At 38.4% G+C, this 21,277-nt stretch overlaps 1 protein-coding gene across 3 annotated transcripts in view; it reads right to left on the bottom strand.

Moving 5' to 3' along the window:
* Positions 1–11,825: 11,825 nt before the first annotated feature.
* Positions 11,826–21,277, bottom strand: part of PLEKHA8 (pleckstrin homology domain containing A8) — an 87,956-nt gene continuing 78,504 nt past the window's right edge. For 2 of the 3 annotated variants that reach the window (XM_025379856.1, XM_025379855.1), the window contains one exon: positions 11,826–12,197. In XM_025379856.1, coding sequence (XP_025235641.1) covers positions 12,118–12,197 — 80 coding nt within the window. In that variant the 3' untranslated portion in view covers positions 11,826–12,117. The remainder of the gene's footprint in view (positions 12,198–21,277) is intronic. The other variant, XM_025379853.1, reaches the window with a different exon arrangement.

Here is a 21,277-nt window from a genome sequence, read left to right on the forward strand (position 1 = left end):
CCCTTGCCCATATTTTCAGCTGGAACAGTTTCTCATTTTCCCTATTTCTGAACACTTTCAAGGGCTTGCTTCAGTAAGCCCAACACACAAAACGTCCCTTTCGGCAAAATCTCAGCGGTGGTGCTAAGGGACTAACACAGACTTTAAGGTCACAAAACCATTGTTTTAACATTTTTCTCTGTTACTTTTATGATAATGATGACAGTTCTGTCTCTATTATGTTTGTTGAGGCTTACTAGTACCCAGTGATATTAGCTTCTCCTCTAGAGAGAGGTCCCAAGAGCATTACACCAGATCTCCTATGAAGATGTGGGATTTCCTCTAGGAAAAGGTGTGTATCCAGGTAATTTACTAAGCCGTAAGCTGCTGTGATTCTATGGCAGCCTTATCTCTTATGACACACCCATTTACTATGATTCGGTGATCTGGATGATGGCACAGAGTGCTGTACTAAAGCCTGCCCCAGATGGTGGCTGTGCATGTCATCAGCTATGATAATGGGAAAGTGGCTAATGGAAAGAGCACAGCTCAGATATGTGACACAACGGAAACATTTGGGCGTTAGAAAGACTTCAAATTATAACTTTGCCACTAATTAATTGTGTGATCTTGGATAAGTTACTTAACCCCTGCAAACCCCAGTTTTCTCATCTGTAAAAATGGAGTAAGGACATATGCCTCATGAACTTGTAAGGATCTGAGAAAATAAATATGTGAGTGTGTGACAGAGTGAGATGGGGAAGGAATGCAGTGATTAAACAAGATTTTTAAAATGTGAGGAATTTGACTATATACCCAAAGTTCTTATAGCATGACCTTTGGTCTATAATGCATGTAGAGGTATTGACTTAATTCTAGATTTTGTTAAATCAGGTGTACATGTTGAAAATTTTAAGGTGTATCAATTAGAAATTGCATTCATCTGATAATAAAAATCTTGACTAAAGTGACTTGAACAAGATAGAAGTTTCTGTTTGTTTCTCACATGAATGAGATCTGGAGGTGGGCAGTGCAGGATGGAATTGGCCGCTTCTTAATAATCAGGGTTTTAGCTCTTCTTTCTGCTTTACCGTCCTTAGTGTATGGCTTCCATCCTCAGAGTTGCTTCATGGTCCATGATGGTTTCCGGAGTTCCATCTACACCCACGTTGCAAGCAGGATAAAAGGGGGAAGGACAGAGGAACACAGGCCAACTGTAATTACTCTTTTAGTCCCAACCAGCAACTTCCTGTTACATATTATTGTTTCCTTTGTATCAGTAGTTTTTCAGCAAGGTATATTTTCCAGAATTTTATTGCTAAGGAAGAAAAGGAGAATGACTATTGCAGGGTGTTAGAGTTTGAATATTTGACCTTCCAAGCCTCATGTTGAAACTTCATCCCTGGTGGTGGAGGCAGGGCCTAGTGGGAGGTGTTTGGCTCATGGGGGTGGATCACACATGAATGGCTTGGTGCCATCCTTGCAGTAATGAGTGAATTCTCACTCTGTTCACTCCCGAGAGCTGGTTGTTAAAAAGAGCCTGCCCCCTCCCCTACCTTCCTTCCTCTCTTGCCTTGTGATCTCTCCACACAGGCTCCCCTTCTCTCTTCTACCTTGAGTGGAAGCAGCCTGAGGCCTGCACCAGGTGCAGATGCTGGTGCCATGCTTCTTGTACAGCCTGCAGAACAATGAGCCAAATAAACCCCTTCTCTTTATAAACTACACAGCCTCAGGTATTCTTTTATAGCAACAAAAATGGACTAAGACACAGGGCATCTAACAGTCTCTGCCACAAAGGTAACCACTAAGTATTAGAAAAAGAATGAAAAATTCCAAACGAGTAGAAAGAAAAATGGAAAATAAAAACAAAATCTCCATCAATCCAGTAGATAGCGAGAAAGGAATAAAAAGAAGCCAAGGTGGAATAACTAATTCCAATTAAGTGTAATCATAATCAATGTGAATATGGGAATCAAGGTGTGACTTCACCCACAGATGAAAACACAGAGTGCCAGACAGAATAAACCAAACAGCCGGGCACAGTGACTCACACCTATAAACCCCGCACTTTGGGAGGCCAAAGCAGGAGGATTGCTTGAGCTCAGGTGTTTGAGACCAGGCTGGGCAACATAGTGAGGCCTTGTCTCTACAAAAAATAAAACATTAGCTGGGCATGGTAGCCTGTGTCTGTAGTCCCAGCTACTTAGGAGGCTAAGGTGGGCGGATCGTTTGACCCCAGGAGGTTGAGGCTGCAGTGAGCTGTGATCATGCCACTGCACTCCAGCCTGGGTGACAGAGCAAGACTTTGTCTCAAAATAAATAAATAAATACATAAAAATAAAGCAAAACTCATCTATATGCTGTTTACAAGAGACACAATTTCTAATAGAGAAAGTGTGAAAGCAAAGAAATAGGAAAATATACAATAGGCAAATAACTTTAAAGGATACTTTTTAAAAAAAGGTAAAATCATGACACATAAAAATAGAGGCTGAAACATCAAAGATTTTATTTAACTTCTTAATTAACTCATAAGGGAACTAATAAGATGCTATATAGGAGCATTCAATGTACTACACTTTTATCATTGAATCAGGAATGCTGAAATGAATGTACAAATAGATGTAAAACTGGTTAATATCCATGGGACAATAATCAATTGCTATTCACGGAACACAATTTTTATTTCTATAGACAAGAACTTTTTACATTCCTGTAAGTGTTCTATATAGGAGCTCAAAGATAATGAAAGGCACATCATTTATAGAATCAGAAAACTTGGAAGGGGGGTGCTCTAAAACAAGGCACAGTTTTCCACTGAAGACACCAGTCCACCTTTTGGTCTATTTCAAAGTCTTTTACAATTTTTCCCTGGTGTCCCCTTTCGTTTCGTGATCATAACAATTCCAAAGGAAGATTATTCTTAAGTTTGGCTTGCAAAATCCAGGTCCATGTAGTGTTAATCACTTACAAAGTTAACTTCTGTCTAGAAGTTTGAATAAGGAATCCCAAATGATCTTTTAGAACCTTTTACCAAAAAATGTCACCCATAGTATCTATATGTTTGGGTTAATTTCTTTCTTTTTTAAATTCCTCCAAATTTCTTGAGTTATCTGGCCTGACAGGAATAATATTCCTCACCTCCTGTAAGGCTAGGATCCTATAAGCCAGACACCAGCCAGTTTTCCTAGGAGGGCTTTGTATGCATTGGCTCCATAAGTAAAGTCAACTTTAGCTTCTGAAAAGTAGCTGGTCACATCTGATAAAATAAGCATCATTCTCAAAAAGGACACTCCAGGTAAGGCCCTGGTTGTACAACTGATTCATCCAATTATATCCTAGTAAGAAGGAGAAGATATTCCTGTTGAGCTTTTACATATAACTATACTGCCATGAAAAGCAAAGAGATTCAGTAAGTTTCTGGATTCTATAGGATCAGTGAGAATCAAATACAATTTTTAGATGTTTCATTTCAGTTTATGATATGGTTTGGCTGTGTCCCCACCCAAAACTCATCTTAAATTGTAGCTCCCATTAATTCCCACATGTTGTGGGAGGGACCTAGTGGAAGATAATTGAAACATGGGGGCGAGTCTTTCCCATGCTATTCTCATGATAGTGAATAACTCTCACGAGATCTGATAGTTTTATAAAGAGGAGTTTCCCTGCACAAGTTCTCTAGCCTGCTGCCATGTGAGACGTGCCTTGCACCTTCCACCATGATTGTGAGGCTTCCCCAGCCATGTGGAACTGTGAGTCCATTAAGCCTCTCTTTTGCAAATTGCCCAGTCTCTGATAAGTCTTTACTAGCAGTGTGAAAATGAACTAATACAATTTACAAAACTAGTCTACTAAATTTTATAGGTTATAGATAGCTTAGAAAAAATCGGTTTATGTCTACAACCAGACTATAGAACATTGAAACAAAATCAACAACATTATTTTAAAAAACACAATAAAATTTCCCTTCTCAGTTCATTTAGTCTTATGTAAGTAACTCTTGTTCTGAGGATCTTGGGTTAGCAGTTCTCCAGACTAAAAGGAGCCCTAGAGATCTTGACTGAGTTTACTCATCTGAGCTGAGAGTTATCTAAGAGATATCAGCTCAGAAAGCTATACCCAAGAGTCTATGTTTTAAAGTATCAACAGTTTGAAGTATCCAATATAGTCCTTCTCCATGAAGCTCTGAGACTGTCTTTCTTGGTTGAAGACACAAAATCTGGCCTGTAGCTTATAGCAGGGTCTTCACACAAGCCTGCAGGGCCTTAGTACAAGCCTGAGACTGTCCTTGGCTGAAGACACAAAATCTGGCCTGTAGCTCATAGCAGGGCCTTCACATAAGCCTCAGAGTGAAAAAAAAAAAAAAAAAAATCTGCAGATGACAGAGACCTAGAGTGGCTGTTTGTAATTTATAACTGGTAGCCCTCAAATGTGACAGGTCAGATGAGGGGTGCATAATTATAATGCAACCAGTAAAGAAATGTGGTTGCTTCTGTGGCATGCCAAAGATAATAAAGTCGTTCCAAAAAATAAAAATAAAAAAATAGGCAAGTTGTCTCTAAGGATAATAATTAAGTTTGCATTCAAAAAAATCTGATTTATAAAAATGGAGGAACACAATTTTTATGGAGAAAAATACATTGAGATATAACATAATTATGAGACATAATATACCAAATATATGAAGTAAAGAGATTCAGCAGTAGGGCCTAGGCATTTTATTTTTTATAAAACTCCATAGTTGAAAACAACTAGCTTAGGAGATAGTAAATTCAAATTAAAAATCTAATGTGGCCAGGCTAAGGAAACATTTTAAATAATAACTGAAATTAGGATTGAGAACACTACACTGTTGTCTAATATCATTGGGCAAAGCATTGTCAGGACTCTGATAAATACAAGAAAACACAACAAACCAATTTCATAAGAGTTTGATCAGTGTTTTCCTTGAGGGTAAAAATAAATCATGAGCAGTCAGGGCACTGATATAGCTCCAGGGATTTCCTCTAAAGTTCAGATGCTCCTTGGTTTCCAATGAGGTTAAATCCCAATAAACTCATCGTAAATCAAAAATGTCAGAAGTCAAAAATGCACTTACTACCCCAATAAACCCAGTTGAAAAATCATAAGTCAAACCATTATAAGTTAGGGACCATCTGTATGCCATTTCTGAAATAGTTACATTAACAATATTTTATCTACACAAATTTAACCTAGGAAAGACTAAGTACCTTCTCTGGTTTGATAACTCTTCTCATACAAATCCTACAATAGTAACACATCAAAGAAACCTAACCCTTATCTTTTTATGTGATGAAAGAAACAAGTTTGTGATTTTCAAGGGACCCATGGAAAATCTCAAAGATATTTTAGGTGTAATAGATATCCTAATTTTCTATATATTAAAAAATAGGGAAAATGTTAAATTTTATGTTCCATGTATTTTACTACCATAAAAAAGGTTAAAAAATTGTGATGAAAGAATGGCAAAAAAAAAAAAAATCTGATCTTTTTTTATTTTTTCCTAAATTTAATATCTGATTTTTTTGCAAGAACAAAAATTTAAAAAAAAAAAAAAAAAAAAACTTATCAGAACATATTTGAATGCTCGATTAAGATAGGATCTTGGGTGCCTTAGAAACAATACTTTATTACTTATTTGAGTCACAAAAAAAGCATTTTGAAATAAACATAGAAGGCAACATGATTAAAAAGAACCTTTGCTCTTTCATAAGTGAAAACCTTTTGTACTTTTTCTTTTTAAATAGTCGAGGATCTAGTAAGGTCAACAGAAAGCACAGGAAATTATTCTGGTAAGACCTAGAATCTTTGCTATCCAGGCAGATTACACAGCAAGTAATGAATAACCTTTTACATTGTCGGTGAAAGCATTAATCAGTAAAACAACGAAAAAGGCTTACCAAAATTAGGCAAACTTTGCTAAGATTTCAACAGATTATGGAGCTCCTTTTCAGACTCAAGTATTATAAACGAAGGCAAATAAAACTCACTTTCCAAGTTTGTCCTACATTTCACTCTTTTTTATCCCACACAAACTGACATTTTTCTTTAGAACAGATCTCAGGGGGCCTGCAGGGTCAAAACTAATTTTATAATAATACTAAGATATTATTTGTGTTCACATGCATTCATCATTGCTATCTTCAAATGAATCACTAAATATTTTAAAGATTTTCAGTTTCTATTTTTAATACAGTAAATATTGATAGTCAGAACCCACATAACGAAAGTTCTTTGGGGTCCTCCGTAAGTCCTAAAAGTGTAAAAGAGGTCAGAAACAAACGAAAAAAGCCCATCTACTGCTTTAGGACAAAATAATTATTCTTCCTTGGAAAACAAAAGCACACACACAGTTGTATTTGTCACTACTTCTCCTAGTTTAGTCTTAATAAGTCATATTAAATACATTTTAACCAAAATAGCTGACATCTGTTTACAATGACCCATAGATATAGCCTCTCTGTAGCATATAAAAATAAGAAGCAAAAGCATGTAAAGTTAAACTAGGATTAGCCATCAATGTTTTGGTATTATACCTTACTTGGCTGCATATACTAGAAAGTCAAGTCAAACTAGCTTAACTAGAAAAGAAAATGCACTGGGTCAGGTAACTGATAAGTTCAGGAACTAGATAACTTCAGGCATGGCTAAATCTAGGTGCCCAGGTAAAGTTATCGGGTATCCATCTCTTTCCATCTCTCGGTTCTGTTTTCCTCTGTGCTGGCTCTGTTCTTCAGCAGTCTGTCTTCTCATGCTGAAAAGACAACCCCTAGCAGCTCTAAGCTCATGTGATCCTTAATTTCTCAGAGCTCAAAAACGAGAGATCCACATTCTCTCCTTCTAAGTGCCTGATTATTCTCCCTAAAAAGTCCTTAAGTAGTTCTACTTGGAGCTGAAGCCCACCTCTGAGCCAATCACTGATGCTAGAAGTCTGTGATACTCTAAAAGCTCAGCCTGGATCTCTGGCCCACCACTGTGTTTGAGGACGGGAATCCCTTGATTGCAGGATCTACCACATCATTCAGAAGAGGGAGCACTTGTTCTCTGCACCAAGTGTGACGCTGAATGTTTTCATTAAAAGGCAGATTTGTTTAGTGGAAAGAAAGCCAGACTAACATTCAAATGACCTAAGGTTTAGTTCCAATTCTACTATCCCCTAACTGTGTGACCTTGACCTTGGGTAAGCCATGTAACTTCCTTGGACACTACTGTTTCATCCATAAAATAAATATGTTGGATTAAATTATATCAGATCTAAATGTCTATAATTGTATTTCACTAATTCAGGAAGAATCCAGGTTCATTCTTCTGTTCTGGGACTCAAAAGAGATGAGAAGATGAAGTAGGTTCTAGTTGTCTTAGTCAATGGTCTTCTGGTTGTCAATAACAGGAACTCATTCAAGCTAGCTTAGAGGGGAAAAAGTCAGGAGACCTTTGTATAAAAGTCTAGAATATCTCACAGAACCCAAGGACAGGAGTGGGTTTCATGACAGCTGAGTACCAGGAACTAGAAAACTACCAGGAACTACTATTTCCAGTCCCTTCCTCTTTCTCTCCCATCCCTCCTCTTCTTTGTCTCTAGCCAGATCATTTTCCATCCTTTACTTTGCACATCTGTTCTGTTCTTCTCTTAAAATATCCACTTTCCTGCTTCTCCTAGCATGTGGATGAGAATGCTTTTCTACGATGGCAGCTTCTGCTCATCAGTTTCCATTACCCTCATTCCAATTAACAGGTTGTCTATTACTGAACCCCAGCTCCAATTTGATTGGCGCACCTCAAACTCAGGAGTCCCTTCACGGACAGGAGAGCAGAGTGAACCACCACAAACGTTATGTCTCATGGAGATGGAGATATTCTCAGTGGAAGGGGGTACTGAGCTGGGAAGACATTGCAAAAGGTATCTATTTCAACAGTTACATTGTGGTTGTTTTTCTATACAGACAGCAAGGTACTACCATAAGGAAAGGAGAAATTTACAACTATAAAGCTTTTAGACAACCATGATTTTTAAAAAAACAACTTCTTGGAAGGGGGTGAATTCATAGAATATAGGAAGCTGAATGTGAGTCATAATAACCTTATTTAAGAAAGTGGGGGAAAAAAGCCCAGTGGAAAGTGTAGCCAAAAGCATAACAGATAACAGTTTTAGGGTCTTGTATGATCTATGTATATTTGGCAGTGAGGACACCAAGAGATCCATATATAGATACAGTGGTATTTCTTTTCTGAAACAATTAGAATAGCCAGATGGGCCAGTTTTCTACAGCAGCGTCTAAGCCAATGTGTTCTGATTCTACCTCTTAGAAGAAAGGCCATCTGATGGACGCCCAGGCAGAATCACAAAAAGTTTCACACTGACATTCTCATTTCTTTAGTCATAGCGCTTACAGTGCTTTATATACACATAAAAATCTAGGCATGTTACTTTCCTTTATAGGTCTCTAAGGCCCACCTAGTTCAGCCCTCTTCAAACGTTCTTTGTGGCAATCATACCAAGATAGTTGGATGGAACTTCTGTAGAATGAATAGCTCCAAGCAACTCTAGGACTGGGCAGGAAAAGTGTGAACTCCCTGGTATGTGCAGGACAGAATCACATTGACAAGGCCAGCATCTTTTCCTGGAAATAGCAATTTGCTAGTTTTGGATCTTTGACCCTGATTATTTATTGATTTGGAAATTTAAACAGCATCATCTCCAAAATGTGCCTCTGGGCAGAGATACAAGATTAAAAGTCACACATGAAGGCAGCCAACTGTTTTTCCTTGTAAAGAAAAGGAAATCAATAAACTGTAGGTTTTTTTTTTTTTTTGGACAGGGTCTCACTCTGTCACCCAGGCTGGAGTGCAGTGGTGCAATCTCTGCTCACTGCAACCTCCGCCTTCTGGGTTCAAGCGATTCACCTGCCTCAGCCCCCGAAATAGCTGGGATTACAGGCTCCCACCACCACACCCAGCTAATTTTTGTATATTTAGTAGAGAAGGAGTTTCACCATGTTGGACAGGCTGGTCTCGAACTCCTGATCTCAAGTGATCCGCCCGCCTCAGCCACCCAAAGTGCTGGAATTACAGGCATGAGTCACCGTGCCGAGCCAATAAACTGTAAATTCTTTATACCTTTAACCACTCCTCTCTTATCACAGTGGCCCAAATCCCTCTCTGGGTCTGTTTCTGACTACTGTCTTCCTGACATCTACCCTGAGCTGCCACTTTCTGACCAACCTCCCATGGAAGAAAACGGTAGCATGCATGGGTCAAAGAAGAAGCAGACCTGAAAAAGAGAAAAAGATACCTATTTTTTCATGTGGAACCCTGCCACTGCTGCTTCCTAGTAAATCACAGTATGTATCCTTTGGTTCAGTCATTGGGCCATTGTTACATTTTTCCCACAGGTTAAATAGATTAATGGTAAGATCTACCATGATTGATTTGGTAAAGAAAAAGTCAGTTGTCTGGTTGTCAATATGTTACTGGTGTTTCTCCAGCAAAGGCAGCCATGGGTTGGCCTATTGTCCCAGTGTCCTTTTTGTTTTAGCATTTGTCTTGGAAATAATTGTCACAGTTTGGATGATCAATTACATGATCATTCTACCTGTGGTACTAATGCTCAGAGAAGCAGACCAGAAACCTACTTAACGGTGTTTGAAGTCCCTTATTTGTATCTTTAACCAAAGCAAGTTGGCCACCAATCAAGCCAATTGAATTACAGGAAGTTTCAACTAATGCTCTCAAGTGAACATGCATTAATTTCACCCAAACTAGACCTGACTGGTGACTTTAAAATTGGTTCTTAGTTGTGTTTTTTTCCAATTTCTCCACATCACTGTGTTAAATTAAGTTTAGCATGAAGCTGCCTCCTTACATGTTTCAGTTCAGCCTAAAGGTTTAACTGGAACCTAATTGGATATGTAAACAGACTGTTGTAACCTACACTTGCACCAATCGCAGAGTTCTGGCCAATCACAGGCATGTTGCTTTCCTTTACAGGTCTTAGTTTGGCCAATCACAGGCAGCCAACTGTTTAAACTGTATTTAAATACAGCAAACCCTGAGCTAACCAATCCAGCTGTTTCTGTACCTCACTTCTGCCTTTTTGTACATTACTTTCCCTTTTCTGTCCGTAAATGTTAGCCAACCACGTAGCAGCCCTGATTCTAGAGGCTGCCCCATTCTCAAATTGTTGTTTACTCAGTTAAACTCTGTTAAATTTAATTTGTCTAAAGATTTTTCTTTTAACACCTGCCAACACATTATTTTCTGGTTTTTTTGTTTGTTTTTTTTAATTATTTGTATTATAGCCATCCTACTGAGTATGAAGAGGTATCTCATCGTGGCTTTGATTTCCAATTCCCTAATGACCAGTCTTAGCTTTTTGATAGCACAGAGAAGACTGTTTGCTCTCAGAGGCTTGCATTGTATCTTAGGGATTTAATATTCTCAGAGCTGAGAATACAGTAGGTGTTAACAAATCTCTCATTCAGCAAACATTCACAAAAAGAGCCTGAGTTTTGTACATCAGCTCGGTACCAATAAAAAAGAATTATATTTAGCATCAGGAGGCCAGAAGATCAGAGCACATAAATACATCCTAAAGACTGTGACAACAGGTTCCTAAGGTGACAAATTCACACCTCAACATGAAGCAGGTGGAAGCTCTCAAATCCTTTGCAGCAAAATGGTGGTTGAAGGTCAGTTACAGTTAAAAGAGGTATAAGCGGCTGTTTTCATCTCCCTTTTCATTGTAATAAAATGTGTCTTGGCAGAAACCTTTCCAAAGGAGATGGGTGCCCACTTCCCAGAGGTGTTTGGTGGATTAATTGGAGCAAAACATTCTGTGATAAGACTTCCGCTGCAATTGAAGGGAGAGTGCTCTTATTAATGAGACTTCCAATTCTGAGCATTTATTACATGTAAGATACTGTCCTCGGCAGCTTCTTAATAGCTGAGAATGTAATGCACGGCTTTGAGACATTATCTCAATCTTAACAGCTGCTTCCAGGGCTGCAGCACAGGTTCTGTCTGGGTTTAGATCTGAGCTTTCATGTACTAACTATGGTATTTAACCTCCACATGCATCAGTTTTCTTATCTATAAAGGAGGAAATTAAAATGCCCACCTCTTAGGGTTGTTTTCAGGATGTGCTAAGCTGGTTGACTTCCTACATGGAGAGAAGTCAATACATGTTAATTCCCTTTGCCTTCACTTAAAATTAGGAATATTATAGATATTATTCCTTCTATTTTCTAGATGGGAAAAGTGAGGGATAGGTCCCATAGTGACTGAGAAGTCATCATCTTTTGGGGTGTCCTCCCAGCTCACAGCCATTTCCAATTACCTGGGAACTGTCCCCTGACCCAAGGTGATAAACCCACAGCAGTCATATCTGTACCATGGGCTAATGCCCCTCAGGCCACCATTGATTGAATGGAGGAAGACAGACATGGGACTTAAGTGGGCCAATCAGATTCTTGTCCAAGAATTTGGGAATGAGACCAAGATACAGAAAGGTAGAATCTGCATGTGGCTAAAGCTGTGTCACGTAACTTAGGCATTGATGCCACTATATTCTGTCAGATGAATGGGAGACGTGGAGAAAGATGAGCCTCAGAGAGAGAAGACAGAAACAGATATGCAGCCATGGCAGCTGAGAAAAGATCCCAATGACTTTCGGCTCCTGGTTCTAGTCCTTTCTCAGCCTAGCCCATGCCTTTCCCCTTGGATTCCATGAGATGCCCACCTACCTGCAGAGTTATCATAAAGCCCCTCATGTTGCTTCTCGTAGTTTGGTGGGCAAGATTTTCACAGGCCACAAACTCAAATAGGCAAGCGATTGAGTTTTATTTTCTTGTAATATAATTTAATTTGTCTTTTGAGATCTCATTCTATCTGATGGCAGAAAAACAATCAAATAAGCTCCAGATAGACTCAGTCATTTCAGGGTTTTCTCAGGCCTTTTAGATCTCACTTAACTCAGGATACTCTCACATACTTCCTTCTCTCCAGAAGGCATCTCGGGGCATGCGGGGCATCCTGACCCAGGAGAGGCATTTAGTCCAGGCTGATTCCCTGGAGAGAGGCGTCACCCAGATGTGATGCATCCTGTCTCATGCTAGGTCATCATCTCCTGCACGCCACTCTGCACCCACCTGATTCTGAGTGACAGCCCTTCTGGGCTACCATCAGACATTTGTGTGTCCCTGTTAGAAATGAATCAACATCTCAGTTGTTAAATTTTTTAAAAAATAAAAATATAAATAAAGTCTTGGCAAACTTTAATCTGCAGGAAGTAGAGTTGTGTAGTTATACTTCTAATCTGTTTCTAATATCTTATTGGCAACGTAAGCTTTGTGCTTTCATTTTTTAGTGTACACATTAAACTTTTGAAACTTAAAATTCTTTTTCTCATAAATTCTGGTAGTTGTAAATCAAAACTGTTATTTTTTAAAGATTTTAATTTTTTTCTGGAGGGGGGGTCTTGCTCTGTCACACAGGCTGGAGTGCAGTGGCATGATCATGGCTCACTGCAGTCTTGAACTCCTGGGCTCAAGTGGCCCTCTCGCCTCAGCCTCCTGAGTAGCTGGGACTACAGGTGTGTGCCACCATGCCTGGCTAATTTTTTATTTTAGTGGAGATGAGGTCTCACTATGTTGCCCAGGCTGGTCTCAAATTCCTGAGCTAAAGCAATCCTCCTACCTCAGCCTCCCCAAGTGCTAGGTTTATAGGCAGGAACCATCGTGCCTGGCCCTGAATTTAATTTTTAATAAATTACATTTTTAGGCTATTATTTCTACTATAAATTTTAAGAAACTAGCTTGGAACTAATTTGAGTCTCAAATACCTAACTTGGAGCTCAAATTCATTTGGCCAAGACATTGTATAGTGCTAACTTAACTTGGAAGGGCCATGGGGTAACTTCTAGAAAATGCACACACACGCATATAATTTCATTGTATGCCATGGGTTTGAATCGATTTCTCAATTACTGTGAGCTGAGAACCCCAGTCTCCCAAGAATGCTTTCCATCCTTGACCCTGCCTGCCTCTCGCAATTTCCAGACTGTCTTCTCAATAGTGTTCAATCTGCCTTCCACAGTCATTACGTCAACTGGGCACAGATGCTGGAGGGCAGACGGAAAGGCGGTGACAAAGTTAGACCTACATTTGCAAGACCAAGTGAAACACACACCCACTCTCCTGAAGCCAAACTGCTTTTGGAAGGCGGGCAGGGGAGTGCCATTCCCTCTAGCATACTTGTCATTCCCAGCCTAGGTTTCAGATCCTTTTTATACACTGGCCTGTGGAGAGACTTGCTGCTAAATTCTGTTATTTCACAGCCCATCTCTAGCAACTGTGTTGGGGAATGACTTCAGACATTCCAGGCTTTGCTCAGAGAGAAATTTCAACAAGAAAGCTAGAATGGGGGAGTAGTTAAGATTTAGTTGCAGCAAATTGGAGACCGGAAATATAAAGTTATTCAGAATAGTCAATGAAAATCATTTCTGTGGGAGAGAAACAAATGATCTTGCTTTAAATGTAAGGCATCTATCAGCAGCACAATGTTAATTAGGATTCTAGGGCTCTTAGTGCAGCTAGTCCCTTTTTTATTTCTAGGTGCAGAAGTGTAGATTTGCAGAACAGCTAATCAAATATATGCAGGAAGATGCCCCCCATTTATCCTTATGCTTCTAAGACAGAAGTTTTTCTTCAGTTGTTTGTTCTTCAATGAATTTTAATGATGTAAGAAAAATACAATACACTTTAGATGAAAAATCGCACACATAAGCAGATATTCACACACGAATCAAGTTATATAGTACATATATATACACACACATATATGTATATGTATACCTAAACACATATAATACAAAAAGGAGAAAACATATAAATCATGGCCACTTTTAGGTAGTGGTACAATGAGTAGTTTGCATTTTCCTCCTAACACTTCTATGGATATCCCCAATTTTTTAATCACTTTTACCAAGAGAAAATAATTAACATCATACTTTTTTTAAAGGGTGGAATGAGACTCCTAATTTTCTTAAAAGAAGATATGAGAAAACAGTCTGAAAACTCTCCTGCCATACTGCCTTAAAATGCTTGACAAAATACAGCGAAAATTATTTTAAATGCATGAATGAACTGGCAAGAGAGAAAGGAAGTCTCCAGGTGTGTCAGTAACAAAGAGGGAAGTGAGTGGTAAGGATGTGGGATGCTGCCACAGCTGGGCTTAGTTAAAAAACTGCAGCAGTTTTTAAAAGGCTACACCCATCCTGAAAAGAGTAGATTAAGAAAACCATGGATTCACTGGCACAGAGAGACAAAAAAGAATTTATATGCCTCTGTCTGGATGGAGAAAAATATCCTCTGAGAAATTAATTCTCAGGGTCTGTTTCTACCTCAAAATTGGAGGTTCAAGTTTGCAGACGGTCCAGGAACCATGATGATAAATGACTCCCAAAATGATAAACAGCCAAAAAAGAGGTCCAGATCTGGTGATCTTTCTGTGGCAAATGCAAAACTGCTCTTGAGGGACACATCTACAACCAGGTCACAGGGGATTGTTACAGAAAAACAGGCTTCTTTAAAGATAAGCTCACAAACACAAATAATGAAATGCAGGAGGACAAAATCCTGCTGACTTAAAAGTCAGCAGACACAATAAATAACACTAAAAGATACCCTAAAACTTCATATCATAGAATGACAATTGGAAAGGGAATGTAAAATAAACATGTTTAAAATTATTAAAGCCCTAAGATGTAATTAAAACACCAAGAAAAGAACAAACCTCATGAGAGGCACTGTTGCATGGTAGTTAAGAGCACAGAAACTGAAGCTAAAGTGCTGGGTTCAAATCTTATCACTATTACCTACCACCTGGGTGACCTTGGGTGAGTCACTTAATATTTCTGTGCCTCAAGTCCCTCATCTGTAAAGTAGGTATACTAATGGTATCTGTATCAATGGGTTGTTGTAAGGATTAAGTGTGTTAATATATGTAAAGTGCTTAGAAAAGTACACATATGCTTGGCACAGAGTTTAGCTACTATTGTAACCAAAAAAAAAAAAAAAAAACCCAAAAGTGGGGCAGGTGGGGCTCACTCCTGTAATCCCAGCACTTTGGGAGGCTGAGGTGGGTGAATCACATGGGGTCAGGAGTTCAAGACCAGCCTGGCAAACATGGCAAACCCTGTCTCTATTAAAAATATAAAAATTAGCCAGTCATGGTAGTGTGCACCTGTAGTCTCAGTTACTGGGGAGGCTGAGGCAGGAGAATCACTTGAACCTGGGAGACAGGGGTTACAGTGAGCTGAGATCATGCCCCTGAACTCCAACCTGGGCATCAGTGAGACTCTGTCTCAAAAAAAAAAAAAAAAAAAAAAAGTAATATTTTGAACAGAAACAAATTAGAATGTCTAGAAATGAGAACTAGCTATTAAATTAAAAGTTTGTAAGCTGAAAAAGAAGTTGAAGGGAGAATTAGTAAATTAGAGGTCCCATCTGAGGAAATTATGCTAAATGCAGCAATATGATGAAGAGATGGAAAATGTTAAAAGGAGGTTATGAGGTGCAAGGAATGAGATAGTCTAATATGTATTTAATAGAAATTCCAGAAACAGTAATAGGGAGAATAGTGAGGTGGTAGTATTCAAAGAGATAATAACATAGACTCTACTAGAATTGTAAGGAAAGAATCTGCAGAATAAAAGCCTGCACTGAGTCCAAGGATAAGAAATGAAAATAAATCTACACTAGACATAATAGGGAAACTGCAGACCACAAAACAAAGTGAAGATCCTAAATGCCACCAGAGATAAAGGACAGACTACCTATAAAAAAGCAAAAAATAAGTTGACAGCACAGTGTTCAATAGTCAGAGGCCAGGAGACAACAGAAAAATATCTTCAAAATATACAAGGAAGATAATTGATAAGCTAGAATTTTATAACTACCTAAACTGTAATTCAAAAGTGAGGCAGAAAAAAGACATTTTTAGGCAAAGACTGAGTTTACCATTCATAGGCCCTTCCAGAAAATATTACTATGGGAACATTTTACTTCCAGAAGGAGCAAATCAAAACCAGAACAAAGATGCAGAAAGCAAGAACTAATGATCTCCAAAGAAATAGCAAATGTGGGTAAACCGGAGCAACCACTGACTGTAGAAAACACCACTCCTACTGCTAATAGTAATGATGATGAATTTGAGGGACATAAAAACAAGGAGGCACAAAACTATCAGATGACAAAAACATGTCAGACAAGAGGCAAGTGACTGGTGTTAAAATGTTCTAAGATTATTTGTATATTTTAGGAGAAAGGTAGAGATACTGATAAACTTTAAGCTTAAGTTAAGCATACATGTTAAATTTTTTTTTTTTTTTTTAAAGAGACAGAGTTTCATTCTGTTGCCCCAACTGGAGAGCAGTGGTCTATCACAGCTCACTGCAGCCTTGAACTCCTGGGCTCAAGTAATCCTCCCACCTCAGCCTCCCAAATAGCTGCGACTATAGGTACCTGCCACCACACCTGGCTAATTTTGTATTTTTTTTTATAGAGATGGGCTTTTTTGTTTTTTTTTTTTTTTTTTTTTTCCAGACAGGGTCTGGGTCCATCACCCAGGCTGGAGTGCAGTGGCATGATCATAGCTCACTGCAACCTCCGCCTACCAGCCTCAAGCTATCCTCCCACCTCAGCTTCCCAAGTAGCTGGGACTACAGGCATGAGTCACCATGCCTGGCCAGTTTTTTCTTTTTGAATGTGTGCAGTTAAACCCACAAATGACTCAAGTTCTGCTTTAGCTACATCCCTCAGATTTTATTATGTATTGTAGTCATACTCTTTCAGTGCTAAGTATGTACTCATTTCATTTATGATTTCTTTTTTGACATGTGAATCATTTAGAAGTATTTTTTAAGGTTTTTTGTAAGGAGTTATCTTTTTGTTAACTAATTTCAAATTGTAGTACATTGTGGTCAGAAAATCTTGACTTTTTGGTATATGCTGAGTCATGAAAATCGCCATGTTCAAACCTTTCATATTCTATTTTTGTCTACCCCATACTGACAGTGAATTTGTTCATTTTTTCCATCTCTTTCTGTCAATTATGCTGTTAGTTGTTGCACAGAAAATCAGAACTGTCGAATATTCCTAGTGAATTGTTCATGTTTTCATTTTGCAGTGACTTTCTTTATCCCTAAATACTTTTAAAGTCTTTTTTGTCTAATAGCAGCATAATTACACTGTGTTCTGGCCTCTGCTGTGGCTATAAAATTCTGTGCTATCAATTTTAAAAATTAATATTTACCTGGTAATTATTTTGCCATTCCGTTGTTTTTAGTCTTTCTAGATCATTAGATTTTAAGCATGCCTATTGTGAATAGCATATGGTTGGCTTTTTATGTCTTATATCCAAGAGTCTATTTTTAAACTGATGGATTTAAAATATATATATACTTATATACAGTCATGTGTTGCTTAACTACAGGGGTACTTCTGAGAAATGTATCATTCCATACAAAATTGGCTGGGTGCGGTAGCATGCACCTGTAGTCCCAGTTACTTGGTAGGCTGAGGTGGGAGGATTGCTTGAGCCTGAGAGGCAGAGGTTGCAGTGAGCGATGGCCATGCCACACTATTCCAGCCTAGATGACAGAACGAGACCCTGTCTCAAAAAAAAAAAAAAAAGTCCTGATGGTGATAAAATAAATGTTCATTTTTACAGTTATAAAGCAAATATGCAAACCCAAGAACGTAGAAGCTAGGAAATTATAAAAATAAAACAGAAATGAATGAAATAGAAAACTAAGAAACAACAAATAAAATCCCAAAACCAAAAGTGGTTAAATGAAAAAAATTTAAAATAAGATGACACAGAATAGCCAAAACAATCTACAAAAAGATCACAGTTGGAAGAATTACATTTTCTTATTTCAAAACTTGTTACAAAGTTACAGAAATCAAAACTGCTATATTAATAGTCAATTGATTTTTGACAAACATTTTCAAATATTTGAAAATCATATACATGAAGAGGGACTTGCATCCAGGATATATAAAGAACTCTTAAAACTCAAAATAAGGTCCAGGTGTGGTGGCTCACACGTGTAATCCCAGTGCTTTGGGAGGCCGAGGCAGGCGGATCACCCGAGGTTAGGAGTTTGAGACTAGCCTGACCAAAGTGATGAAACCCCGTCTCTATAAAAGTACAAAAATTAGCCGGGCATGGTGGTGGGTGCCTGTAATCCCAGCTACTTGGGAGGCTGAGGCAGGAATATTGCTTGAGCCCAGGATACAGAGGTTACAGCAAGCCAAGATCACGCCACTGCACTCCAGTCTGGGCAACAGAGCGAGACTCCATCAAAACAAACAAAAAAACTCAAAATAAGAAAACACCACAATTAAAAGTTGGGCAAAGAATTTGAATAGATATTTCTTTAAAGACGATATACAAATTGCTAATAAGCACATGAAAAGATGCTCAACATCATTAACCAAAAGAAAAACTCACATCAAAACCGTGATGAGATATCTACTTCACCCTCACTAGGATGGCTATATTGAAAACAAAAGGAAAAACAAAAGCAGATAATAACAAGCACTGATGCGGATGTAAAGAAACTGAGTCCCTTAGATATTGCTGGTGGACCGTAAAATGGTGCAACCACTTTGGAAAACACTTTGGAAGTTCCTCAAAATGTTAAACACAGTTACCATATGACCAAGCAATTGTGCCCCTAGGTACATACCCAAGAGAAATGAAAACATACATCCACATGATGACTGGTACACAATATTCTAGCAACATTATTAATAATAACCCCCAAATGGAAACAATCCAAATGCTCATTAACTGGTGAATGGATAAACACAATGCCATATACCTATACAATGGAATACTATTCAGCAATATAAAGGAATGAAGTACTGATAAATACTATGCTATGGATGAATCTGCAAAATGTGCTAAGTGAAAGTAGCCAGACATAAAACACCACACACATTGTATGATTCCATTTATATGAAAAGTCCAGAACAGGAAAATCAATAGAAACAGAAAAATTAGTTGCCTAGGGCTATAGGAGGGAGGAATGGGGGGTGACTGCTTAATAAGTACAGGATTGCTTTTGGGGGTAATGCAAATATTCTAAACTTAGATTATGGTAAGGACTACACAATTTTGTAAATATAATGAAAAGCACTGAATTATATATGCTAAGTGGGTAAATTTTATGATATGTTAATTTTTCTCAATACAATTGAGTTTTACAAAATTAAATAGGATGACATTAAATGCAGTGTGGTTATCTTGTATTGGATCCTAAAACAGGAAAAAGATATTAATGAAAAAACTGCTGAAATGTGAATAACTGCTTGAGCCCAGGAGTTTGAGACCAACCTGGGCAATTAAGTGAGACCCATCTCCACATAAAATTTAAAAATTAGCCAGGCATGGTGGTGCACGCCTGTGGTCCCAGCTACTTGGGAGGCTAAGATGAAAGGATTGCTTGAACCTGGGAGGCAGAGGTTGCAGTGAGGCGTGATTGTACCACTGCACTCCAGCCTGGGTGACAAAGTGAGACTCTGTCTTTAAAAAAAAAAAAAAAGAAAAAGAAAAAAAAGAAAAAGGAAAATCTGAATAATGTCTGTAGTGTAGTGTTGCACTAATGTTAATCTCTTCTTTTTTTTTTGAGACAGAGTTTCACTCTTGTTGCCCGGGCTGGAGTGCAATGGCGCGATCTTGGCTCACTGCAACTTCCACCTCCTGGGTTCAAGTGTTTCTCCTGCCTAAGCCTCCTGAGTAGCTGGGATTACAGGCGTCCACCACCACACCCAGCTAATTTTTTGTAGAAACAGGGTTTCACCATGTTGGCCGGGCTGGTCACGAACTCCTGACCTCAGGTGATCCACCTGACTAGTCCTCACAAAGTGCTGGGATTACAGGTGTGAGCCACCGTGCCCAGCCATGTTAATCTCTGTTAACAAATGCACATAGTCATATGAAATGTCAACATTAGCGAAACTGGGTGAAGGTTATATGGGAATTCTGTGTTAACTTTGCAACATTTTGTACATCTAAAATTATTCCAAAATAAAAGTGAAAACGACCACAACAAACCTTTAGTGCACTTAATAGAGAGAGAGAGTGAGCAATTAGAGATGACCAATGGTATATAAACTACCATTTGAGATGGAATCGCTGTCCTCCCATTATTGGACAAAGAATCACGGCAGGACCAGGGTGATGAGCCAGACCCACAGTGGGTTTGCATTTCATGGGTATCACTAGCCCCAGGCTCTTCTATCTTCTACCAGTGCCAGCATGAGAATTAACTTTGTTTGTGGGAGGCATACAGACTGCTTAGTATGAGTTATTTGTATTTAAGTGCTTGTTGTTTACTGGAGTTGCTGTGAAAGCCCCACACCTGGGGTGTTCTGGCAAGCCACAGACCCTCCTGCCAAAGGAAGGGAGCTACTGGTTCTGTGGGAAGCTGAACTTGGGTGCAGTCTCTCTCTCTAGGAGAAGGCGCAACCAGTCCTAGCAGGCATCTTGTCCAGACTACACAGAGTAAGTTCTCAGGGTCATTTATGCACAATTCTACTTAAAACCCATAATTAATAAACTGAAAACATAGACAAACTGCAGTTTCTTAGAAATATATAACTTAACAGAACTCCTCAAGAAGAAATACATTTTTTTTGGTTAGATTTATAACTTGAATTGGGAGTTTTAAAATCTACCCTCCATACTAAAAAAAAAAAAAAAATTAAATTAAGATAAAAATAAAACCCATTAAACCCAGAAGGCTTACCAGTTATACCCAGACTTCAAAGAACAGATAATCGTTATCTAAAACAAATGTTCCAGTGAATATAAAATGAGGGAACACTGCCCACCTCATTTTACAAAGCGTAACAATTCTGATGGCAAATCAGATAAGGATGGTATATGAAGGAAAAATTAAAGCCCAATCTCATTTCTAAATATAGATGCAAAAATCCTAAATAAAACAGTAGGCAACTGATTCCAGAAATGTCTACTAAAAATACACCATTACCAAATTAGATTCATCCTAGGAATGCAAGGATGGTTAAGGTTAGAAAATCTCTTAATGATATGTACCATATTAATTGGTTTAAGGAAGAAACCTTGAGAATCTGCCTCAGAGAAAAAAAAAAAAAAAAAGCAAGTTGTTGTGGCCCTTACCACTCAACACCCATCCTTATAATCCAGGCAACCGATGTTATGATTTCTTGCCCCATAAATTAGTTTT

The sequence above is a fragment of the Theropithecus gelada genome, chromosome 3 (genome assembly GCF_003255815.1).
Source record: "Theropithecus gelada isolate Dixy chromosome 3, Tgel_1.0, whole genome shotgun sequence".
NCBI classification, from domain to species: domain Eukaryota; kingdom Metazoa; phylum Chordata; class Mammalia; order Primates; family Cercopithecidae; genus Theropithecus; species Theropithecus gelada.